Below are 20,625 nucleotides of genomic sequence, written 5' to 3' on the forward strand. Positions count from 1 at the left end.
GTGAGAGACAGCTTAGGTCTTCCGCGTCCCATCCAGGGGCCAGACATGGAGATTCCAGAGGTCTGGGCGCAGGTGCCAGATGGTGCCCCTTCCCTGAGAAAGAAGGTCCTTCCTCAGGGAAATTTGCCAGGGGGGAGCTGTTGCGAGGAGCGTGAGGTCCGAGCATCATGTCTGGGCGGGCCAGTAGGGTGCTACCAGGACGACCTGCTCCTCGTCCTCCCTGACCTTGCACAGGGTCTGTGCAAGCAGGCTCACTGGGGGAAATGCATATTTGCGAATGCCAGGGGGCCAGCTGTGTGCCAGTGTGTCTATGCCGTGGGGGGCCTCGGTCAGGGCGTACCAGAGCGGGCAGTGGGGAGGATTCTTGGGAGGCGAACAGGTGCACCTGTGCCTGTCGAATCGACTCCAAACCAGCTGGACCACCTGAAGGTGGAGTCTCCACTCTCCCCTGAAGTAACCTGTTGTGACAGCGCGTCAACTGTAGTGTTGAGGTTGCCCGGGATGTGAGTGGCTTGCAGCGACTTGAAGACGGCAGGCGAGTTGTGACATACAACGAGAGCGCAAACCACCTTGGCGGTTGACATATGCTACCGTTGTTGTGCTGTCTGTCTGAACTAACACGTGCTTGCCCTGGATCAATGGCCGAAACCTCCGCAGGGCGAGCAGAATTGCCAACAACTCGAGGCAGTTGATGTGCCAATGCAGTCGCAGTGAAATCCACTCTAACCGACGCTCGTGGCTGCCTGGGAAAGCATCTCCGCATCAGCCTGTGACTGGGCAATCGACCCCAAAGGGAGGAGCCCAGCTGAGGCTTCCGACAGGATGAGCCCGCTCTCCGATGCTGCGCTCAAGAGCTCATCACTTTCGCGGGCTCCGAATAAGAGGTTGAACAGACGAGCGTGCTGGGGAATGGGAGGTCCGCGGGGGGATACCCGGCGGAGGCTGTCCCATTGGGGTTCCCAAATCGCCCCCAGTTCTAGCCGCGCTGGCCCCATACCCGTGGGTAAAAGGACCGAGGCGGGAGCCTCTGGGGTGGCTCGTTTTCTTACGAAGGCGAGCCGCGACCGCAATGTTGCCATGGACATATTCTCGCAATGAGAACATGACAATCCACGAATGCTGTATCTGCGTGAGCAGTGCCCAGACACGAAAGACAGTGATCGTGACCGTTAGAAGGCGAGAGATAACGAGCACAACCAGGAATAACACACACTCGGAAAAGCATCTTTAAAAAGACGCGTCTTTAAAAAGACGTTCCGTGTGTGCGCTCTTTTAGAGAAATATATACTCTTTTAGAGAGGAAAAATGCTCTTTCAGAAAATATACTCTCTAGTTTTTCTGCCAAAGCGCCCAGGGGCGTTCTCTGCAGTGTACCAGTGCAGAGGGGGGAGAAGCTGCTGAAATGCGCCGTCAGATCCAGCAGATGTGAATGAACAGTAGTATTCAGCTCAATGAGCATGACCGTTCGGCTCCGAAGAGAAAATCTGAATGAGTGGTTGCATACCAGCTCCTTTTATACCCATATGTCCGTGGGAGTGGCATGCAAATACCACTCGCCAATTTTCATTGGCCTTTTATCAAAGACCAGAGGTGTCTCGGGCTCCCAAGAGTGACCCCTAGTGTCACTACATCGATACCAACGTCGAGTGAGTGACAGATAGGGAACATAGGTGTTATATTTGATACCAATCTGTCCTTTGAAAATCAAATTTCCAATGTTTGTAGAACAGCATTCTTCCACCTGAGAAATATTGCTAAATTACGACACATGCTCTCTGTTGCTGATGCTGAAAAACTAATTCATGCGTTTATGATCTCAAGACTAGATTATTGTAATGCATTACTGGGAAGATGTCCAGTAAGTCCAATAAATAAACTTCAATTGGTTCAAAATGCAGCTGCCAGAGTGCTGACTAGAACCAAGAAATATGATTATATTAGCCCAATTTCATCGTCGTTACATTGGCTAGCTGTTAAATTTTATATTAATTACAAAATTATTTTAACTACAATGCTTTGAATGGTCTAGCTCCACAGTACTTAAGTGACCTTCCGAAATGCTATATTCCATCATGTTCATTATGATCACAAAATTCTGGCTTGTTAATAATGCCAAGAATATCAAAATCCACAAAAGGAGGTAGATCCTTTTCATACTTGGCTCCTAAACTATGGAATAGTCTCCCTAACACTGTTCGGGACACAGACACACTCACTCAGTTTAAGTCTAGACTAAAGACTCATCTATTGAGCCTGGCATACACCTAATTTATCCTTCATCTCACAATTAGGCTGCTTTAGTTAGGTCTGCTGGAACCAGAAACATCCTTCATGATCTATAACTCTGCATAAAATTGAATGGCATCTATGCTAATATTATTCTATTTGTTTCCATGTTTCAACCTTGGGATTCATATCCTAAGGTTACCAGAGCCGCCCAGATCCAGCTCCAATCCTGCTTGGTGTCGGACTCCACTGCTACGTGTCGTTGAGAGATGATAACAAACTACAACCGGTGCCAGCCAGACATCACTTCAGTCTTTTGACTTCAGAGGATGAACTGATGCCTTCTCCAACTGTATGACATAGGATACTTCATATGCCACTGCATGAACCTTGGATTTAGGATGGACCCCACTGAACCTCACCAAAATGACCTGCAGGTTGAACTGTGATGCACCTCATTAATATCTGCCTGCATCAGCTTTGTCTATTGATGGACTACACTCTTGAAATGGAATACACAGACTATCGTTTAATTGCCAACAAACGCCTTCATCAGCCAACTAACAAAGGACAATGCATCTATGTGAACTTCTGCAGTTAATCCAGACATTAGTCATTAATCTTAAAATAAAAAATATATAAAAAAAAAAATATATATATATATATATATATATATATATATATATATATATATATATATATATATATATATATACTGTATATACTGTATATATATTCATTTTTTTTTTTTTTTTTTTTAAACACTGGACCTTAACACTTACTTAATTTACAAATTTAAAACCAGAGGGGAACTGGCCCCCACAGTGAGCCTGGTTTCTCCCAAGGTTATTTTTCTCCATTAACCAACATCTTATGGAGTTTTGTGTTCCTTGCCACAGTTGCCTTCGCTTGCTTACAGGGGTTCTAAATACAAAGATTATTCAATTATTTAATTTCTATACACAATTTACAATAATATTTAATCAAAATACACAATGACACTCTAAGACTTTATAGATATTACAGTTAATTTCTTTGATAATGCATGAACTTTGAAACAATGTATGTTGTGAAAAGTGCTATACAAATAAAAATGACTTGACTTGACAGTGCACACAATATCTATCTCTAGAGTGAGAATCCATCAAAACATATTGATCCAGAAACAAGGGAATTGGCCATGGCATAGGAAGAGTGTAGTGTGGCTGAAAAGTGTTTGTTTCTGTGGGACTGTCCTGACAGGGTTCATCTATTAAGGCAGAGCTCAAGGACACAGAGGAGACAAGGTCCTGGACATCGCTGCTGCATGTTGGGCTGGATATGGCATCATTCTCCTTCTTTTTAAAGAGATTGTTTGTTCTCCTCATTTTAAAAAAGTGGATATGTGCTTCTGTGTTGCTTCCTGTCGGTGTGATAATATTTGTTTGTTTTTCTGAACATTTGTTGGGTGTTGACTTATGCTATTCAAAGTCAACATAAATCTCTGGTCTCTACCCATTTTGCTTGTGTGATGTGACGTATTTCTGGGTGAAACAGGATATTTAACTGGGGGAAAACAATTAGGGCGGGACTTGATTTTATCCATCTGGAATTTATTGGAATCTGAAGAGTAAGTGTCAGAATGGAGCCAGAATGCAAAGACCTGGATGCGTGTTTGCAAACAACAAGATTTAAATAAAAATTTGGCTATTGTTAAACATTAACCCTCGGAGACACAGAATAACAGAATTGCAACATTTGTTTAAAGCAATTAAATATCATCTAATTTAATTTACTATGGGTAAAACAACTCGTAACAACAGGTGACACCCTGAACTGTATTACAACAAATTTTGGTGGGGAAAAAAAATTATATTCACACAGTGGAGCCTATTCAGTAAATTATAGATAAACTATTCCAAATTATTTGTTTTCTGAGTAGTTCTTTAATTAAAACAAGACTTTATTTTATGGTGTTCATGGTATATAAAATATACTGCCTTGCATAGAGATGGGTATTTTGATTATACCAGCATATATACAGTATCATCAATATGTATAGTCCTTATTAGTTTTAAATAGTCAAAAAAGTCTTAACCAATCATGCATTTACCCTTCCTGCTTGTAAGAAATTATTTTAATATAGTTCTTTGTGTTGAATTGTGCTGTTAATTCAAAACTTGCACTTTTTGCAGTTTTGCAATCGTAAATGCCCAGCATTGTAATTTTGCAACAGTTTTTCAAAATCCACCCAAACCAAAATATATAAATATATAATGTATAATCATTATCAATGCTTGGGTTTCTAATGGTTGACTAATAGCCTGCATGGCTAATATCACAACAGTGGAAAATAAATGTTTCTGAGGAAGAGCAAGTTATTGCATTTAAGGGTTATGAAGACAGTAAACAAAACTGAATAGTGTTCAACCAATCGTTTGATTTCATCATGTTATTCCAAAAAAATAAAAAAAAGTCATATTCATCAGTGCACGTTATTCTACAGAAAAAACAAAAAACAAAAAAAAACATTATGCATTATTTCTTCAAAACGTATTTACATAATAAAATGTGTTCCAACTCTAAATGAATCAAGCCCATTCAGCATATTTAGCCACATTTTTACTAATAGGACCCTTACTACACATATTTCTTTATGTTTTTATGAAAACTAGTATTGCGCTTGTTTAATATTATAAACCCCAACAATCATTTACCATTTGTTTTGTTTATATGATGCCTTAGATGCTTTAAAGTCAACATGAAATTTAAACTGACCCTATTTACTTTATATACCTTCCTGGTCTTACTGTGCATGTTTCATCATTCATCAAAAAGCACAAAATTTGCTCAACCACAGAAATTACTTTTGCCCCTTATTTTTCAACCTTTACCCCTCCATCCACCCAACTCCATTCTGGGATGTAAAGTCATGTTGAATAGTGAATAGTGTGTACATGTGTGTGTTATCTCACCTGTGGTCCTACTGGGTATGTAGGGTGAGTTTGGCCCAGATGCCCATGTTCTGTGGGGCTGCTGCTTGTATCAGACTGAACCGAACCAACTCTCCCCCCTGAGAGCGAGAGAAAGAGAGAATTATTTGTCCATTCTTAAATAATATAGTCCTTTTAAAATAAAATTCACCACCATTCTCCAAAAAACTGCACATCATTGCAAGCTATTTCCCATTTTTTCCTCCCATAATCACAAGCACAAACACTCAGAAGCCGTGTCATGCTGTGATGGCAGTGAGCCCTCAGTATGGTGCTCTGTAACTGCTGTAGTAAAGTGTTTTACCAATAAAAGAGTCTGCACACCATGCATTCTGCGCTAAACACACATCAGCAGTGTTACACACATCAGAACGTCTCCGTAATTCAGTGACTCAAACCGCACATCAATTTACATGCCGGAGCTCTCTGCTGATCTGTCAACATACACAAGTAAACACACACACACAAACAAGTCTGACATGAGATACCTCATGCCTCAACACAGATTCTACACACCTGCACACACAGTATAGACTGATAGAAGCACCAAGCAAGAAAACTGAACATGATTTCTTCAATATAATAAGTGTTTAAAACTTAAAATTAAAATAAATAAATATGAAAAGCATTAGTGAGTAAATTAAACATTGTTTTAATATCAAAGTTCTCATGTCAACCTCATCAAAGAAAGTCAAAGCTCCTTTCTCAAAAGAAATATAATAATAATTTGTGGGCAAGATCGGATCAAGAAAACCACTTTATTTTGATCTTGTAAAGCAGAAAGATTCTGACAAGTTATCCAGGTAACTACTAAACAACAAGAGCAACTCATCCCTAATTTGTAAAAACAAACAAAAATTACATTTACATTAATGCACTTACAAAGGGGCAAGCCATTTCAGCTTAACACAGACAAGTTTAGTTAAACGCTTTTATCCCTTAAGTCTCATGTTAATACTGTATGGATAATGTCTTAATCTTGTAGTTATACTTTTGAAAAGTATTTTAACATTTAATCCAGTTTATTGCCTTGCCCCATAGACTTCTGTTGTGCATTACTGTAAACACTATTGTTGAGGGATGAGTCAAAATTATCTTTTTGTGGTAATTCACAGCATGTCACAGATAGTGTCCAGAGATCTTATCATATTGAACCTGGAACATTCCTTTAAGTCATTCATTGTTCATTGTGGAGCATCGAGATTGCTTTGCTTTCTAAATATATTATTAAGACAATGCACTGTATATCTTTCTATTTTTTATTTACATTAAATAGCTCTTAAAGGGATAGTTCACCCAAAAATGAAAATTCTCTCATTATTTTCTCACCCTCATGATATCCCAGGTGTGTATGACTTTCATTCTTCACCAGAACACATTTGAAGAAAAATGGAAAAAATTCTTAGCTCAGTAGGTCCTTAAAATGCAAGCTCAAAAAATCACAGTCAGCATAAACGTCATCGAAACGACTCCAGCTTTTAAATAAATGTCTTCTATAGCGATACGATCGCTTTAGGCACAAAAAAGAGAAATATTTAAGTACTTTTTTTTTAAACTATAATCCAGCGTGAGGATAAACTTCAGGAGAGGGTGGAGTCCAAGTGGTCTCTTGTGTGACGTATTCGCATTGCCATGTTACAGACGTAATCTCACGTTCTCCACTCGGTTGAGACATCCAGGATGAGCACACAAATGCACCATTGTGAGTAAAAAAACAGATAAATACAGATCTAAACCAAAACCAACCAAGCTACTGTACAGCGTTCCTCCTTCTCACTTGTAAACAGCGCTGCTCTTCCGGCTGTGATGCACTTGCCTCAGTTCTCGTGTGTTTCAAATGCCAGTGGGATGATGTCATACACGTGTACCGCTCCTGACCAGAAGCATGATTTAGTTCAAAAAAGTACCTAAATATCTATCTTTTTCACACCAAAAGCGATCGCTTCACTTTAGAAGACATTAATTTAACCGCTGGAGTCGTATGGATGACGTTTATGCTGACCGTCTGTTATTTTTGGACCTTCAAATGAGAAATCTTCATTCACTTGAAGTTAAGGACCTACTGAGTTAAGAAATGTTTCTGTTTTTCTTCAGATGTGTTCTGGTGAAGAAAGAAAGTCATACACACCTGGGATATCATGAGGGTGAGTAAATAATGAGAGAATTTTCATTTTGGGGTGAACTATCCCTTTAAGAAACTGGTTAGTTTCTCCACTTTCAACAGCTTTGTTAGAGTTGGGCTGGTGTCAGGATTAAAAGTCAAAGTTCATCACACTAACTTGAATACAACATTATTCAGATATGTTATGTATAATTGATTCATGCAGCTTTATAGTCTATTTAACCAGTCAATGTGATTTTTGGAGCTACAAGGTCTGATCACCATTCACTTCATTGTATGGACATACAGAGTTGAAATATTCTTCTAAAAATCTTCATTTGTGTTCTGCAGAAGAAGGAAAATCATACACATCTGGGATGGTATGAGGGTGAGTAAATGATGAAAAAATTGTAATTTTAAGATAGACAATTGTAACTATCCCTTTAAAGTAATTACCCATTAAACAAGTTTTTTTTTACAGTAGCATTTTTACATTCTTTTATAGTTAAAATTACGGACATGTTTACTCTTTTCACATAACTGGTAACACTTTACAATAAGGTTCCATTTGTTAACATCAGTTAATGCACTAGGTATCGTGAACAAACAATGAACAATATATATTTTTTACAGCATTTATTAATCTTAGTTAAAGTTAGTTAATAAAAACACAATTGCTCATTGTTGGTTCATGTTAGTTCATTGTGCATTAACTAATGTTAACAAATATAACTTTTGATTTAAAAAAAAATATATTAGTTGGCTGTATTTTGAAATTAACATTAATTAACAAATGCTGTAAAAGTATTGTTCATTGTTAGTTCATGTTAACTGATGTTTAACTAATGAGTACATTAAAACAGCTATACTGACAAAACTAACTGGAAATAGCTTGCGTCATTACATTCATTTTTGCTGTAAAACTTTGAGTTTGTTCCACTGTTTCTAAACTTTCACTGTTTATGTACTTGTACATTTAACAACAGGATGGCAGCAATTGACAAAGATAAACAAAGCAATTGATTTAAAATGGTTCTTCTCTGAAAAAGGCTTCTTTGAGAATCACCATGGTAAAATATCCTCATTATTCCAGAGATTATTCCATTAAGACACCCGCCTCACTGCTGTGGGAGCCATTTAGAGGTGCATTTAAATGTGAGCATGCACAACACTACATGTAAAACATAACCTAAAATGACATTAAAATGTGTTATCAATGACTTCATGCCTCATTCCATGATTAGAATTTACACAAGATCAGTAAAAGAAGCAGTTTTAACAACTCAATGACAATTTAAAGTAATGTACACTGGTGGCCAAAAGTTTGGAATAATGTACAGATTTTGCTGTTTCAGAAGGAAATTTATACTTTAATTCACCAAAGTGGCATTCAGCTGATCACGAAGTAAAGTCAGGACATTACTGATGTAAAAAAGAGCACCATCACTATTTGAAAAAAGTCATTTTTGATCAAATATAGACAGGCCTTATCTTTGAGTAATCATGCTAAATGCTAATTTGGTACTAGAAAATCACATGCCATTATATCAAACACAGTTGAAAGCTATTTGGTTCGTTAAATGAAGCTTAACATTGTCTCATCAGAGTTGCCACAGAATGCAATAGACTGGCATATCTTAAGGTCAATATTAGGTGAAAAATGGCAAAAAAGAAACAGCTTTCTCTAGAATCTCATCAGTCAATCATTGTTTTAAGGAATGAAGGCTATACAGTGCTTGAAATTGCCAAAAACTGAAGATTTCATACAAAGGTGTACACTACAGTCTTCAAAGACAAAGGACAACTGGCTCTAACAAGGACAGAAAGAGATGTGGAAGGCTAGATGTACAACTAAACAAGAAGATAAGGGGGGCCTGGGTAGCTCAGTGGTAAAAGACGCTGGCTACCACACCTGGAGTTCACTAGTTCGCTAGTTCAAATCCCAGGGTGTGCTGAGTCTCCCAGGTCTCCTAAGCAACCAAATTGGCCTGGTTGCTAGGAGGGTAGAGTCACATGGGGTAACCTCCTCATGGTCACTATAATGTGGTTTGATCTCGGTGGGGCATGTGGTGAGTTGAGCGTGGATGCCGCGGTGGATGGCGTGAACCCTCCACACATGCTATGTCTCCGTGGCAACGCACTCAACAAGCCACGTGATAAGATGCGCGGGTTGACGGTCTCAGACGCGGAGGCAACTGGGATTCGTTCTCCGCCACCCAGATTGAGGCAAATCACTATGCAACTATGAGGACTTAAAAAAGCACATTGGGAATTGGGCATTCCAAATTGGGAGAAAAAAACAAAAACAAGAGGATACATTAAGTACATCAGAGTCTCTAGTTTGAGAAATAGACACCTCACATGTCCTCAGCTGACAGCTTCATTGAATTCTACCCGCTCAACACCAGTTTCATGTACAACAGTAAAGAGAAGACTCGGGGGTGCCGGCCTTATGGGAAGAATTGCAAAGAAAAGCCACTTTTGAAACAGAAAAACAAAAAGAAAAGGCTAGAGTGGGCAAAGAAACACAGACATTGGACAACAGATAATTTGAAAAGTGGATCTTAACCCCATTGAGCTTTTGTGGGATCAGCTAGACTGTAAGGTGCATGAGAAGTGCCCGACAAGACAGCCACATCTATGGCAAGTAATACAGGAAGTGTGGAGTGAAATGTCACCTGAGACTGACAGCTAGAATGTCAAGGATCTGCAAAGCTGTCATTGGTGCATGTGGAGGATTTTTTGATGAGAACTCTTTGAAGTAGTTTAAATGTTTTTCAAATTGTAATAGTAATTTTTCTTGTTATTAATGTCTTGACTATACATTGTGATCAGTTGAATGCCACTTTGGTCAATAAAAGTACCAGTTTCTTTCCATAAGTGCAAAATCTGTACATTATTCCAAACTTTTAGCCTACAGTGTATATGCAGTAGATAATGTGTAATTTGTAATGTTTACCTTGTGCATTCATGAAGTTAATGCGCTAACACACTGTATAAAGCCATTATATGTGCAATTACACTATGTTGTTGTAATTTATGATGACACTGACACCTTGTCCTAACCAGACGCGATAAGATTCCAGTGACAAGCAATCTGTCTGTCCACACCAGGCGCAACGCAACACCATGATATTAATACACTAAAATGTGGATAATTGATAATAAAATGTAGAAAACAGAGCAATTATAGACGGAACAGTCTGTTTATTGAACACAACTAATTTTCTCACTGAAGCTCCGTAATGCTTTCTATGGAAAGCCCCGAGGGAATAAATACACAATCACACGCATACAAAGGGCAAAGTTACGTTATGAATCGCATCCTTATTCAGTCTGTTACGATTGTTTATGTTCACGTGGTACTCCTGTTATTATTTTGCCAATCTCCACGTGACAGGGAAGTGGAGAGAAAATTAGAATGAACTGGTATATCTCCCCACTACCATTCTGAACCTGTGTGTACAGGTTTTGCTATACTTGTGAGGACCAAGTATTGAGAATCACCCTGTTTTGTGAGGACATTTCTGGTTGTGAGGAACTTTTGGGTGGTCCTCACAAGGGAAATGGCATATTAAATGATGTTCTTTTGAAAAAAAAGTAAAAATGCAAAAAGATTTGTGTGAGAGTTAGGTTTAGGGGTAGAGTTAGGGTTAGGGGATAGAATCTATAGTTTGTACAGTATAAAAATCATTATGTCTATAGAGGGTCCTCACAAGTATAGCAAAACCAATAGTGTATGGGGGTGGGAGGCACCTAGGGATTATCAACAGCTAGTGAGATGGCAGTTTTAATATACTGCAAAAAGAATAATTTTAGACCCATTTGTTGACTGCGCTGCCTGGCGCGATGTCGCAGAAATAGAAAACAATTAAAAAATAGAAAGCCCTGTCGCTGTCGCTCGTTGTGTGTTGCAGCTGGTTAGGACAAAAACTCTGATTAACATGGAAAAGATATCTTTTATCGCATGTAGCGGCGTCGCGTCTGGTTAGGACATGGTGTGATACTGCAAAGATGGGTAGAATACAGACAAAAGAAATATGATAGGCATATCTTAAGGCATTTTCACACAAAGCACGAACCTTCGACAAGATTTCTCGCCGCGATTAACTTTTTTATGGTAACAATGGATTCCTAAGGAGCCCATCACACTTGGAACGAACGTTTGCGTACAATCACACACCGACAAAGCTAAGCTTTTTTTTTTTTTTTTACAATGAGTGTGTCTATTTATTTATTTTTTCTTCACGCCACGAAGAAGCGCCTCGACCAATAAAATCTGTGCTGTGAATCACATGTCAGGAGCTGTTGCAGTTCCCAAAATCAGCTGAACAGGTGGCACTAAAGCACAGAGAGCTGTTTTGACCACCGACAGTAAATGCTGAAGCATTGAGGACGTGTGTTTCACTTGCACCAAATGCCTTAAAAACAGAAACAGTTTTTTCTCCTATGGGTTCTCTTAACATGTAAATGATATTGCTGCATCACTGCCTTGCATCCCTTTTAAAAAGATTTCTGATTTTACATGTATTGTCTTCATATATTGCTGCATTTTTTCCCTTTGCATTTAATTGAGTTCTCTTAGATCTCAAATGTAACATATATCACAAAATATTTTCCTTTGTATCCCTTGTTTTTATTTAGCCAAATATTAATAAAATGAATGCTGTGACTTGCAGTGCACTCTTTGTTTTTGTATCAAAATGCCTTTGTATGCCGAAAACGTGATATTGTCTCCTACAAAATCATTATTTCTGTGCAATTGTTAATAGTTGTTAACAGCTGTCATTGGCAAGTATTAGTGTCTAATAATGGGTCAGACTGATGATAGTTTGTTGGATGAAGTGTTGTATTTCTTGCACTGTATTGACTCTTTGGCCGTTTAATGCAGTCACTTTTAATTAGTAACATGTTTTGAGCAAATTTAGATACACGTGCAATAAGATACAATCAGTGTAATTCAAACTGACAACATCTGTTGAGTCACAGTCATTATACGTGTGCATTACGCAGTGAATAAAAAATGTACTTTACATACATGCGTGGCAGTGGCATATAATCACTCTTACTTCAAATGAAAACATGTTTTAATCAACCTTCAGACTGTGTATTTACACATGATAATACTGCCAGTCAATTCGTCCAGCGGGTTAACTGAAATAGTTTGTGAAGTGTCTCAAATTTTTTCTTTCTCGTTGAACAACAAACTATTCATCTCTTCTGCAGCTTGTAGAGAAATCAGTTTTTTGTTTGTTTGTTATTTGTTTTTTCTATCTGCTTTTCAAGTACCTCTTCCTCTCATGGACTGCCATGGGCAGAAGGAAGACCAGCTCAAAGGTGCACTGAGCCACATACCGTACCGGGGTAAAATTGCTTGTCGATTAGAACACACCTATTGTAAAGGCTTGAGTGTGCTAATGGCGGTTATCCCATTCAGCAGCTTTCGGCTGCAGAAGGCACATGAGTCAAGCATATCAAACAACAGAGTGAATGGGCACTTAAGAGTATTTAAAGGTGAAGTGTGTAACTTTTTTGATGTCAAAATACATGCTACTTTCCCAGTTTATTGTTCACTGACAACTATAAGTAGGCCTAAGCCATTCGTGGGTTTACCTCTCCCAAAATTATACACACTGAGCATCCCTGGCACTATCAAAACATTGATGTTGATGTTGATGATGATTGTTTTCCTGAAAGTTCGCTCCAGCGAGCTGTTACAAACCACAGAAACAAACTCAAAAACACCTTCTTATTGGCCAGATTTTGTTCTAAATGACGTCACACCCATTCGTTCTTCGATTTGGTAGGAAGTATGCCGGGACCTTAAGGCACTTATGTTGGAAGATCAAAACAAAGAGAAATGATCCAGCTGTTTCATTATCATGCATAACTATATGATTAGGGGTTATGCAATCCTTGTTTTATAATGTGTTTTGTTTTCAGTTCATATTTGATTTATTGCTATATAAGTTAAATAATTTGATACTGATCCGGTCAGAAAGTAAGGTTGCATTTCAATTTGAAAGTTAATTTAATGAGCTGAATAAACTGAAACAAATACTTGTTCTTGCTTAGGACAGCCACCTGAAGAAATAATTTTATTAAACAATATATTCAAGAACAATAATCATATATATTGTGGTTTGCGTTGGCACTGCATTTGCTGCAATTGACTGCAATGCATAAACCTTTACGCATTGAATCATTAAAAAAGTACATTATTAAAGGTGACACAAAGTTGTCACTTTTGCATTTGTTGACAAAGCGGCCTTTATATTATTAGTGATTTTTTTAAATTGGTAGATGATCATAAATTATTAGTGTTGTGTTGTCCTGTATTGGATGTTTCAGATGAAAGACAACACTAATAAGCATCTGCAATGACACGTTCTTCACAAAGTTCAGCAAATTATAAACATTAGAGGAAAAATCTCTTGTGTCACACTCCATTATCATGTGAGCTCAATATCAAAAATGAAAAACAAGGCCGATTCCCCTTCTAATCAAAGGAATCACTCTGCTGTATAATTGATGAGGAGCATTGCATTGACAGAGCACATGACAATATCAAATATAAATAATGCTTCTTTAACGCATTGATGCGTTTGGTGTAACTTGGCCTGTTGTGAATAATGTATTACCTTTATGAGTGCAGCTGCAAAGCCTGGCCTATCGAATCGCTGCCTTTCATTGGGATGAGAGGGGAGCACTTGATCCTTTTGCAAACAACAGTAAAGTTAACACATTTTAGTTGAATGGGGGGCTAGGGAGGGGGTGGGATCAATAATGAATAAATGCATGGGCCTCTCATCTTTGTGTTTTTTTCCCCTACCTGCAACAAAATTAAAAAACTAAAGGAGGAGTGTGTGTGGGGGGGCACCTAAGGATTATCAACAGCAATTCACTCCCATTACCCAATCCCATTGTTCTTTTAACCTGTTTATTAAAACAGCCTTTGCTTTAAGTGGATTACCCTTTGAGCACTGAGGATATCTTATGTCTAAAGTATTGATACAGAGACTGATGCGGCAGCTAGTTGGAGAGAATTTTTCAAGGGATGGATCCCTTCGCTCTACCAAATTAAATGGAATGCACAAGCAACCAAACTGCTAATACTAGTGATTGTTGGCTTTTAAAAGCCTGGGGGTGTTTCAATGAACTCGCAGACAATGTGTGCAATTATAAAAGAATAATCATACACACTTATCATGATTGACAGATTTGCAGTGCTCAGTATCCCAAGGAAACCACTTATCAAACCACTTAGCTCCATTACAGATACTCAGACTCACTCACTAATTCATAAAGTTATTGATAATTGAGCATATTTTGAAAATTTCACACATCCTCCCACATGACGAGCAGAGCAGCACACAAGCAAAATGGTTTTACGTCAAGATTCAATTGACGGCCCAACACAGTACCAGAAATGTTTATCATACAAAAATGTCCTTAAAATTAAATATAGAATTTATTTACATGACTCTTTCTTTAGGTTTCTAAATGTCTCTTGAATTTCGGTGGTTTGAAGTTCAAGGCAGTCAATAATTCACTGCATAAAACAAAATGCAAAACATGATTATCCTCGCTGCAAGTGAATATATATGTAATGTGGTCTAGGTTATTTATTTATTTATTTATTTATTTATTATTTTTACCTTTTTTCGAAGATGAGGGGATGTCAGACAACTAGTTTCTACCAAGTGACAGTTGAATTCACACCTTTGACATCAACAACAAAAGATATGGGAAGGGTTTTCTCTTCCCTTTTAAAAGTTGACAAGCCATCCAACTAATGCACAGTTGTATTGTTAGTTGCATGTTATTATTTGCATTAAGCATTGAGTTCCCTGCTGTCCGCGACTTACCAGTCAAGAATCACTGTGCTAGCACATACAAACAGGCCATGTTTCTCTCTGCTGATCTGAGGGTGTCTCATTGGTGATCTCCTCAATGTGGCTCTATCTACAGCAGGTAAAACACAGCAGAGACCCAGACTGATACTAAGGGAGTAGAAAACCTCACCTAGTGTTGTCTGTATGTGCTAGCTCTGATAAAGTGGCTAAAATGCCAAGAGGTCAGAGTTCACATGCTTTTTTTTTTTTTCTTATAAAAACTTCTCCAACACAGGCGTGAGAAAGACCATAGAATGGTGTTATGAGATGTTGTGTGTATATATATATTATCTAGTGTTGTCCCATTGTCATATTTTATTAAGAGCGTCTTAACTGCCCTTTTAGTTTCTGATACAACATCTTATGCTTTTAATTAAGTTTGTGCTTTACAAGCTGAGATAATAGCAATCTATCAAAGAAAAATTGATGCAGTTTTACTGTATAGGCTATAAATAGACACTGTCAGAACATAATGTACAAGAAGCCAATTTAAAAAAAAATTGCATTAAAACAAACAGTAACACTAAATAATAACTTTCATTAATAATATTTTTTCAAACCTTATTACATTGTATAAAGCTTAACAGACCAATAATTATTGTACTGTATTCTCAAAATGTATTTGCGAATTTAAGCCACACTTAAAAATGCATGAATTTGATTGCAGTTGATAACAAAATATCAAACCAAGTGGCATTTTCACATCCCAACTTCTCTTGTCTTTGCCAATTTTTTAATTACTTTTAACTATGGTGCCTTGATCCTGGGGAGAAAAACATATTACAAGATATAAAATTGCAGTTGTAAGGAATAAAGTCGCAGTTCATAGAAACAAAGTTGTAATTGTACGATACATTGCAATTGTGAGATATAATGAAAAATAAACTTGCAATTGTCAGGAATAAAGTCTCAATTGCAAGATAAAGTCTCAATTACAAGAAATACAGTCAAAATTGTGTGATATAAAGTCACAATTACGAGAAATAGTCACAATTGTGAGATTCAGGCCTAAACTTGCAATCACAAGAACTAAAGTCGCAATTGCGCAATATACAATCACAATTACAAGAAACAAAGCCGCAATTGTGAGATATACACCTAAACTCACAAGATATAAACTCTCAAATACGAGAAAAAAAAAAACATGCAAAAGTATTCAAATATGACATCATCACCATCGGTTACATTTTGAATGCAGAACATTCTATCACTTAATGATTTTTATGAAAAAATGTAATCTTACACTTTAAAAAAAAAAGTATAAATTTCACAAAACCCAAAATATATAGTACACCTAAGGCTGAAATGATCTACAATACAAAATGTGAATGGACTCTTTTTGGATTGCGAGACTTCAACTTGCAATTTCAAGAAACTAAGTCACAATTGTGAGATAAAAAGTCAGAATTAAATTTATTTATTTATTTTTATTATTCCATGGCGGGGTCAAGGCACCATTTTTAACCAACTGGAGAAATGGCCCTTTTTAGTGGATGTAGGAACAGGGGCGTAGCAGTCATTTTAAAAGTGGGGAGGACACAGCTGTCAGTAGGTGGCTCGCACAGACCAAACACTTATATTGCAGTATTAATATATTACAGTACATATTAATATATAAGTATGATATAAGTATTATATTTATATATACGTATTATTTACTTTTAATATTTTTAGTATTTTAAAGATTGCAGTATTGCTAAAATAAAGGGCATCTTGTGGAGCACTTGCTTCTATTTCACACAGTCCTTTGTTTTTTTCTGCAGTGCATTTCACGTAATGCTGCCAATCAAGAACGATATGCTGATAAATAACTCTCATTTGTGTGTTCCTCATCTCTAGATTATTAATTTAGATCAACATCAATGCCGATAAAAAACATGGATAAATGAGCATTGTTGATAGCAACTTTGTTGAAATGAACTGAGCCGCATTGATTAGACTGTCTGACTGGCGGCCTATTACGTAAGGGTTGTTTCGGCTCATGAAACTCACCTGTGATTGACTGGATGGTCGCTCAGTCAGCCCAAAGTAACAAAACGCAAAAAATACTGTATACAAATCCACCAGTTGGACTCGGTATGGGTTTAGCTTGGAAAAATGCAAGGGACAAAAATCACCTTTTTAAAGAGTGTGGGGGACATGTCCCCAACGTTCCCTGTGGAAGCTACACCCTTGTGTATGAATTCTGGTACACACACAGTGCCTAAGCAGGTGTAGTTAATCACATTCAATAACTATGGACATGTGGATCACGTTTGACAACCAGAAAGTGTCCAAATACTTTGTCTTCCTTTTGAATAGTATTGTTGTTTGATCATTTAAAACCAAAACGTACTATTTCAGTAGATATGTTTTATCTAATGCAATGAAATTCATACATTTTTAAGTGTGGCTTAATTGTCCAAATACTTTTCAAGACCACTGTACATTCAAATAGTTAGAAATAACATTATGTTGAGAAGATCATCAAATGTTATATTTGACTATTTAATTATTTATTTTTAAATGACTTATTTATGACAGCTATAATAAAATGTTACTAAATAAACAAATCAACCAATTTTTTAAACACCTTCCCTCCCATTGATCATTTGAGTGGCGACTGTGCAGCAGAATTGAATAGGCTTAACGTGATGGGTCTGCTAGACACTGAATTGGCATTAATTGAACTCATCTATGTTACATTTCAAAAAGGAGCGGCTCCCCCCTCTGCAAATTACTGCACCATCTAAATTACCCACACCAATGTTTTTGTTATCATCGGTGAGCGATTCCACACACCACCTCTTCTGCCGAGACAGCCTCACTAAATCGACGTGTCTGAATTAAACAGTCATTGTTAAGGGCTTGGATAGGGGTTGGCTTTGGCCCCTGCAGACATTTATGAATCAATTTTTCCTTCCATAAAAGAGGCGCTTTAACACTTTGGCTGTTTCAAAGGAAATGCATTATTTAATAACTTTAGTGATGGAGAGAGATGCTCTTTGAGGCTATTCAGAATCGAAAGACCCCCACATTACTCTACCAAACCTGATGTTAAACATCCCTGCACATGTGTGTGTGTCTGCTCTGTGCCCTTTCATCTATTTATCATCTCATTCACAATCACGCAGTAAATCCATTTGGAATTACAAAGCACTCGATAAGTGTGCCACTTGCTTTTGTGCTGTTTTAAAAGGCGCAGTGAACTTAAACAGGCTATAAATGTGTTGAGTTGTAACAATATTGAATACATGATATTATCGGCATTACCTATTGATCCAACCTATCCAACTGAAAGACATATTTAGTGCTGTATTGATCTTCTCCATTCCTATCTAAAATATGACTGCGAGAAAAGCCACTGTAAATACAAATCATTAAGCCTGATGCAGTGACCTCTTTGAAATACATTTAACTGTTTTGGCACAGACTGTATGATTTGATTCATAATTTTGCTTAGGGCACAGAACACACTTTAATTTTTAAGTACAGCTGATGTTTTGTTGACCGCAGAATCAATCAAAAGTTAATGCTTATGGTTTTTAAAGTTTAAAGCCCCGGCCACACGACAGACATGTCACATTTAACACAAATTTAAATCCTGTCAATAATCAACCAATTGTGCTCAGATTGTTGGGTTATTGATTTAGTTAATGTGGCGTTTGAAACCAAGGTTACATTATGGACTGATACAGAGAAGTCAGCAATAAACTACATTTGCATTTCCTGAAGAAAATACCAAACAAAAGAATAGTGTTAATGTTTTAGGTAAGCTTAAAGGAATATTATGGGTTCAATACAAGTTAAGCCCAATTGACAGCATTTATGGCATAACATTGATTACCACAAAAATTAATTTTGACTAGCTCCTCCTTTTCTTTAGAAACAGCAAAAATCTGAGTTCCAGTGAGGCACTTACAATGGAAGTGAATGGGGGCAATTTTTTGAACGTTAAAATACTAAATTTTTCAAAAGAATAACCACAAGAAATAAACAATATGTGTGTTAACATAATTTTAGAGTGATAAAATCACTTATTAACCTTTTGTGTAAAGTTATAGTAAATTTTACAACTTCGTTGCCATGACGATGCAATGTCAGTAAACCCTAAAAACCTACAATGACTGTTAAAATGACAATTGAAACTACTTTACAGTTCAAATAATACATGATTTTTAACAGAATTACTCTAAGTGCTTATATAAAATTATAAGCTTCACATTTCTGCGTTTAAACCCTCCAAAAATTGGCCACATTCACTTCCATTGTAAGTGTCTCACTATAATCTCGATTTTTGCTTTTTTTAATGAAATGAAGGGATGAGTCTACATTAATTTTTGTGGTAATCAACATTATGCCACAAATGCTGCCAATTGAGCTTAACTTACCTGAAATATTCCTTTAAAGGTTTTAAAAACACCTCTAAGCAGCCTGATTGAAAAAAGTATAAATACATTGTGACCTTGTAAGCACTGCAATGAAACATACATAAAATACATTTATAGCAGACTGCAACAGACAAATGTTCTATGTACTAGATAAATGCATAAAACATTTCATATATCCAACCTGTAAACATAATTCTGTCAGTTAACCTAAAAAATGTGCTTCATATTGTAACATCTAATATAACTTGTTTGATTCAAGTCAAAAATTTATTTTAATCTGAAAAATTAAGTTACACCAACAAAAGTAATTTTTAATGGGTTACATCAACATCAAGAAAAGAGATCCTTGAAGCAACAAGTGCAGGTTACCTTTTTTCAGTGCATTTCCAGTAGCAGAGAACTGTTTCAACAAAATGTAAATTTATCTTGTGTCTATAAGTAGCACTAAAATCTGTTCCCATAAAGCGTCCTACATCTGTATAACATGTAAACCCCCAATCAATGTATACAGCTCCTTATTCCAAACCTCCTCATGGACAGATAGACTCTATCGATGAAACAGAAAGCCAAAAGCTCAACATGAGGAAGCTTTTGATTCTCAGAGTCTACACTCACTGGGGAATACATTTCTTTCAAAGCTGTTGTTGGGTTTTTTAAATAAAAAATATATAAATATACAAACACACGATGGATCAATGGCTGAGTACACCAGAGGGGGGAGAAGACAAAAGTAGAGAAAGGAGAGGAAATAAGAAAGGAGAATTTAAGCAGGGGGCAGAGGAAAGGGCATTTATGTTTTAAAAAGAGTGATAGAAACTCACAGAACCCATCTGTGAGAGATGACGTAGATAAAAGGCAAAGAAAAGGCCTGAAAAAAGAAGGACAGGGTGTTGATTTTGCGTGATCGGAACATTAACACACAAACGGGCACATCTGTTGAAGAAGCCTCTCTCCTCTCTCATCCTCAGGCAATGTCAACTCGATTATTGCAGGGTTGAAAGAGACATAGATCTATCCACAAGACTCCTCATCCTTTTAGGCCCACCTGCAAAGCCAGGATC

General features: G+C 37.2%; 1 protein-coding gene across 1 annotated transcript in view; it reads right to left on the reverse strand.

Annotated features, from left to right (window-relative positions):
* The window catches only part of LOC127434219 (POU domain, class 6, transcription factor 2-like), a 161,705-nt gene that overhangs the window by 127,773 nt on the left and 13,307 nt on the right, over positions 1-20,625 (reverse strand). Inside the window, exon 2 of the mRNA XM_051686782.1 lies at positions 5,181-5,278. Within this exon, the coding sequence (XP_051542742.1) occupies positions 5,181-5,278 (98 nt within the window). The remainder of the gene's footprint in view (positions 1-5,180; positions 5,279-20,625) is intronic.

Source organism: Myxocyprinus asiaticus, chromosome 44 (genome assembly GCF_019703515.2).
Source record: "Myxocyprinus asiaticus isolate MX2 ecotype Aquarium Trade chromosome 44, UBuf_Myxa_2, whole genome shotgun sequence".
NCBI lineage: Eukaryota > Metazoa > Chordata > Actinopteri > Cypriniformes > Catostomidae > Myxocyprinus > Myxocyprinus asiaticus.